Below are 6,686 nucleotides of genomic sequence, written 5' to 3'. Positions count from 1 at the left end.
CATGGGGCATTTTTTCTTTAATTAAATAGTAATTAGTTATATTAATCTAATGTTTATACTAGGGCCCTAGGCAAATAATTAGTTATACTCCTCATATATGAAAATCCAATAATTCATGAAATAATCAAATCAAAAAAATTAGCCTTAGTCAATTGCCTAATTAGCCTAATGGTCTAGCCAGCCATGCCTGTGTCTAGAAAATAAATTAAACTCATTGCAAATGATAATATTACATTCAATAGTTTGATCTGCATGCACGTGTACACGATCCTATAAGAGAATTAGAAACAACAATTCTTTCACCTTTTAAAATTACTCTGGGGCAGGCCCACTCTGCTCAACCCATATATATATATTCCAGAAGTGACATTTTCCTTTTTCATTTTAATATGGTACAGAAGTATGGGAAGAAGATTGCATAAGCATTTTTATCAAAGTTGACAAGAAAAATATAAATACATCTTTTAGCTCACCCAAAAACTGTTACTATTGTCACAAGGTCGAAGTAGAATCAGTCATTGGAGCTCGGAGTACTTGTTGTAGTAAGCGTGCAGCAAGACGTTGAGTGATCCCGCCAATAACACGCCCCCCTAGACTACGTGCCTCGGGTTGTTGAAGGACCTGCAAACGTATGCATCAACAGATCTTTAAAAATGAATATAATTATGTTCAGTTTTTTCTAGGATATATATTGTGCGTTTTATATCGAGTTAAAATTTATCATGTGAAGAGAGAAGCGACTCATTTAGCTGACCGTCAGGCTAACTTGAGTGTTAGGCAGCTGTCACCATATTCAATCCTTAAATAAATTTCATCTGAAGAATCTAATAACAATTAAATTATTGAGTTGGGCATTCTTTGACAGTCTTGGAATATGATGTCTTTCTAGCCATCACCACATCAAAACTTTAGATATAAACAAAAATTTGAAGACCTTGATATTTTCATTTCTTTTCCTCTTTCCCCCAAAAGTCCAATACCATTCAAGCTAGAGGCTAAAAAAAATAGGCTGACTGACCAAATTATCTAAAAAAGTTATATTTTAAATTAAACATCGGCCATAATTAGGATCCTTCATAGCTCGTTTTTTAAATGAAAACCTGTAGATTTTTTTAGCATTGGGTTTCCTCTCTATGGACTATTAAAAGATACTTTGGATAATTTTTAATATTGAAATTAACACCACAAAAATATAAGACCGAAGGGGGACAAATTGCAGCTTGTAAGATCTAATATGTTTCAAATTCAGTAAAATGAGTCAATATGCTAATGCATGTTTGAATCATTGAGTGAATTTGGCAATGGAAGATAATTGGAACACAAAGACTTTGTGCTGATGACAAAGATATCAAACCAAAGCTAAAAAGCCACATTAAGAGGTTTCTAGTGATACAAATAGAGAACTATTACTCTCACTAGACAAAAGTGTTACGAATTGCTTTGTATCGCAATTATTAATGGTGGAAGCTGTAAAAATTTAGGATGTGTTATCTACTATCATTAGTGTGTTCTAGTGTGGTTAGTCCGTCCCCTTTCCAACTGTTCTGATGTTTATGAAGTAATTTTTTTTTTCTTTCCATTACTATCCCAAAACTAGAAAGAATAAAGAAAAAGACAATCATGCCACAAACTATGGTTCTTACCTGTAAAATAGGCTGCAAAACTGCTGGATCAAATTGTTCAGAGGATCGCAGAAGTCCCCAAATCCTTAACACTTGATCTCGAAGCTCCATCATGCTTTCCTTTTCAGTATTACTCATCAAAAGAGGTCCAGTTGCATTGCCATTAAACATTAGAGTCCTCATAAGATCGGGGATATAGTTGTATGTATCAATAACTGTGCCTAAAACAAAAGTTTCGGTAACACGGACGGCCTCTTTAATTACTAAATCCCTTAGCTCTTCACCCTCTGGACCCAACAACAGCTTCAAAACTGGTTGCAAAGCATCTTTTACAGAAAAGTCTCGATCTTTTCTTCCCTGTACTAGTAGATTTTCAAGTCTGTTCCACCTGCAATGAACCAAAATATAACCTGGTCTTCAAGTGGGTCTATAACACTACACAACATCCAATTCAAACCAGAAGAAGTATAAAGATAAGATTGAAGCAAAAGCCATGCCTAAACTTCCCATCCTTAAAAAGCAGCTCAATAAGTGCATCTCTGAGATATGGATTTGGATCTGTTAGAAGCCTTTTAGCAAAGTATGGATATGATGCTGCCAGCACCTTGAAATTAGGATCAGCATAAAGTGCTAAACCTTCCAGTACAGTAAGCGACCTCAATATCAATGCATAATATGCTGGAACTGCAGTAACAAGCCAAGTTATCAAATTTCAGCCAAAAAGTCGCAAGGAAAGCTTCAATTTATTTACATCTGTACAACTACACTGTTCTGTGATTGCAGAAAAAAGATGTTAACTCAAAGAAATTAATATTCTGTTTTTCAAGAGCAAGGAATCAACAAAATGGAGAACAATACCCACCACATCAAACTCTCGAGTGTAATAATAAACAACAAATAAATGATTACCAACTCGATTAAACGATCCACTACATTGGACACTTCATTACCACTGAATCAGGGCCATTTCCCAACACTGCTGTAATTGTACAGATGTAAGGAACTTGCAGGTTACAGCACGAAAATCATTCACAACAGTATTGACTCACCATTGAATGGATATTGATATAAAACAGCACCCAGACCATCCACTATTGTTTTGAAGTTTAGTTCACTAACAGTTGAATTAAGTGCATCGTCAAAGAAGTTTCGAAGTGCCGGTACAATTGGAGAAACATCTACATCAGGTGACAAGAAATCAAGAGCATAGTAATCACGAGCCATAGCTTCATAGTCTCGATTGACCATGTGAACAACATGACCTATAATAGCAAATCTTGCTTCTTCAGGAGTCTCACTCATCATTCCAAAGTCAAGAAAGGCAAGCTTTCCCTCAGGTGTTGCCAAGAGATTACCAGGATGAGGATCTGCATGAAAATATCCATACTCAAGTAGCTGCCTAAGGCTGCACTGTATACCTGTGTTCACCAGATCCAAAACCCTCAAGCCTTGTCTCTCAATGGCATCTTGCTCATTTAATTTGACTCCATCAACCCATTCCATTGTCAATACTTTGCCACTCGTATAATCCCAGAAAATATCTGGGACAAGGACATCTTCCTTGTCCGCATACAATTTCTTAAACCTCCTTGCATTCTGCCCCTCCTGCAGGGACCTGTCAAAATTAACATTCAAACCCAAAAGAATCTTATACAAATTACGATATTTAAGGCTGAAGTGACCAGACACTCTGTCTTCTCAACAACAACTGATTAGGACAGAATGTATGATTGGTAGTACAGAAACATGGTTGTGAAAAACTAACCTGCACATAGTTGAGCTCTTGATAAACTCTGCGTGCAAATTCATCAATAAGAGCAACAACATCACTGGAGATTATGTCAACGTATTTATTTATTAGAAATCCTAGAGCTCTTATCAGGTAGAAGTCAAGTCCTATAGCTTCTTCAATACCAGGGCGTTGCACCTTTACAGCAACAACCTGCCCAGAATACTTCAGTTGAGCTTTATAAACTTGACCTAAACTTGCTGCCGCAATTGGCGATGGAGATATGGATGAGAATATGGAGTCAATTGGTAGTCCCAACTCCCTCTCAATGCATGAAAATGCCTCTGCATCGGGGAATGTCGGTAAAGCATCCTGCTCAATCACAATGAGAGTGATATTTGTTTTGGCATCTCATATAAAGCTCTATACATATGTATGTGGAGGAGAAACTATGACAAAGGATTTTTTTTTTTTTTTTGCTCTTTTAGTGGAGTTTCACTTTTGTCCATCTAAAATAAATGGTATAAAAACGCAATAGTTGAAGACTAGAACTTTATGCGGTTACTGAAAGGTGTTGAGGTTGATACATATTGGAATTTGTAGTAACCACCTAAAATCAACCAACACAAGCAATGCATTCCGTTAACTTCTAAGGTAATAAAATTTCCTGATCCTTTAAGTGCTGGAAGGCGTGATTAAAAAGTGAGAGCTATAAATATTGGTTTGATTTTTTATTCTAACCTAACGTAATATAAGAGCTTATTAAATGAATCTAATAGAAATCAACATCATTAAAAAAACTTTAAGAGTTTAATATAACTTCCAGCTAAGAAAAATGATGGGACAATGTCGTGATGTCTCTAGATCCATGCACGAATGAGAGGAATACAACGAGCTTGTAATGTGATAGTAAAGCAACAAAGAGGTCCCATTCATCAAATTATCTGCAACAATCTCTTTTCCGGAGTACTGCTAAATGCATAATTAGAATGCTTCTCTCCCCTTCCCAAATACCAAAATAATAATAATAACAACGATGCTTATTAGTGGATGATAGGAAAACAAGGAAAGAGAGAAGCAGGTTATTAGTGGACAGTATTGTCAGTGTGCATGTAAATAGACAGCGAGAGAGAGAGAGAGAGAGAGAGAGAGAGAGATAATGGATAAGGAAGAATATACTTGAAGTTCGGAGAGCTCCTCGAGATACTCCGGTGGACAGATGTCGGGCCTGGTGGACAAGCCCTGACCTATTTTCACAAAAGTAGGGCCCAATCGGGTGAAAACTCTTCTCAGCTCGGCGGCCCTAAGTCTTTTATTTCGATCGAGCTGGCCATTCCTTTGGTCAACCAACAGTGTTAAGCCGAATGAACTCACCGCAATCAAAATTTGCAGGGTCCTCCGCAATACCTAATCGCATTAAAGACGGAGAATCAATCAGATAAGCTTTCTTTTATATGTAATTAATCTGATCAGAGATTGAAAAAAGAAAAAGTGAAGTGAAAACCTTGATCGGGCGAGAGCCGTATTTGACGGCAAGAAGTTCGGGGCTGTAGACGGAGGCATTGGCGGCACGTGCCATGGCCCTTGCCTCGGCCTGCAGGTCGTCAGTTCGATCCCCCGCTAAGACCAATCCAGACCCGGGCCCATCATCTCTCAATGCAGGCACGGTTCTAGGTCTCGCCTCCACCAAAGCTGCTCTGATTGGAAATAATCTTACCACGCCTCTACAAGGTTTCTTTTGAATCGAACCACACGGGCACAAAGAGAACGGCTGACCGACGGCAACAAGAAGACTCATGGCTATGGTGGTAAGCGGTAACTGAATAACTGTGCTGGTTTTTTTTGAATTACAGGAACCAGGCAAATGGCAAGTGGACAATGGAGGAATGGCCACCCGAATAATTAAGCTGAATCGGGCTCGTATGTATTTTTCATTTTTGGCAAACTTTTTTACGCCACCAAGTGACCTCTGTACACGTGACACGTCTTCTTCTGTGCATTTGGTTGATATATATTGTTGGCCGGTTTCGTACCACAAACTTTTTTTTGTAATCTATACTTTTAAAAAAATTCTCTTCACGGCATCTTCCCTTTTTTTTTTTCAAGCCATGTCGTTGGACATAATAGTGATATTCTTTCTCCATGGATCAAGTATGATAATGAAATCACGACAATGCTACTCTAAGTATGAATGAAATTTCGCATTTTCGTGATCCAAAACGATTAAAAATTCGAATATCTTTTGTTGTCCAACTCAAAATGTTCGATATTTATCTTATTAAGCCAAAAATTAGACATTTAAATTTTTTCTTGTTTTCCTCCCTTCCAAAGGAACGCATGCTACCATAAGTATGAATGAACGTTTGTATTTCGAGACCCAGAACGACTGAAAATTCGAAAAGAAAGCATGCTACTGTAAGCATTAATGAACTTTCGTTTTTTGCGTGACCTAGAACGACTTAAAATTTGAATTTCTTTTTTTGTTTCACTAAAAGAGTCCTATATTTATCTCAGGAAGGCTGTTTTGGCAAAAAATTAGACATTAAGATTTTTTCTTGTTTTCCACCCTCCGAAAAGAAAGCATGATATGGTAAACATGAATGAATTTTCGCATTTTCATTACCCAGAACAAATGAAAATTCGAGTTTCAATTTTTTTATTTTTATTTATCTAGCTCAAAAAGTCCGATATTTATCTCATTTAGGTTGTTTCATCCAAAAATCAGACATTCAAATTTTTTCATGTTTTCCTCCCTCTAAAAAGAAATCATGCTACCGTAAGCATGAATAAACTTTTGCATTTTCGTGACCCAGAACGACTGAAAATTTGAATTTATTTTTTTTGTCTATCTCATCAAGTCCAATATTTATTTTATTAAGGTTGTTTTGGTCGAAAATTAAACATTCAAATATTTTCTTGTTTTCATCCCTCCAAAATGAAAGCATGAAGGAAATTTCGCATTTTCGTAACCCAAAACGGTTGAAAATATATATATATATATATATATATATATATATATATGAAGTTCGATATTTATCTTGTTAAGGTTGTTTTGGCCGAAAATTAGACATTCAAATTTTTTCTTGTTTTCCTTCCTGCGAAAAGAAAGCATGTTACTGTAAGCATTAATGAACTTTCGCATTTTTGTGACCCAGAACGACAAAAATTCAAATTTCTTTTTTGTCTAGCTCAAAAAGTCTGATATTTATCTCTTGAAGGTTGTTTCAGGTGAAAACCAGACATTCGAATTTTTTCTTGTTTTCCTCCATCCGAAAAGAAAGCATGAAAGAACATTCGCATTTTCTTGACCTAAATGACCGATATTTATATATATA

The 6,686-nt window shown here is 36.4% G+C and overlaps 1 protein-coding gene across 1 annotated transcript; it reads right to left on the bottom strand.

Moving 5' to 3' along the window:
* Positions 1-312: 312 nt before the first annotated feature.
* Positions 313-5,259, bottom strand: LOC132190029 (protein ACTIVITY OF BC1 COMPLEX KINASE 3, chloroplastic). Its single transcript, XM_059604907.1, has 7 exons — positions 4,856-5,259; positions 4,531-4,758; positions 3,388-3,723; positions 2,672-3,227; positions 2,120-2,306; positions 1,644-2,010; positions 313-621 (listed from the first exon to the last, which is right to left on the bottom strand). Exons 1-7 carry the CDS (start codon positions 5,147-5,149, stop codon positions 493-495), a joined length of 2,097 nt encoding a protein of 698 aa, XP_059460890.1. The 5' UTR covers positions 5,150-5,259; the 3' UTR covers positions 313-492.
* Positions 5,260-6,686: the final 1,427 nt, after the last annotated feature.

This window comes from Corylus avellana, chromosome ca8 (assembly GCF_901000735.1).
Source record: "Corylus avellana chromosome ca8, CavTom2PMs-1.0".
NCBI classification, from domain to species: Eukaryota; Viridiplantae; Streptophyta; class Magnoliopsida; order Fagales; family Betulaceae; genus Corylus; species Corylus avellana.
The sequence above is the reverse complement of the archived record's forward strand: the minus strand, read 5'-3'. Positions and strand labels throughout refer to the sequence as shown.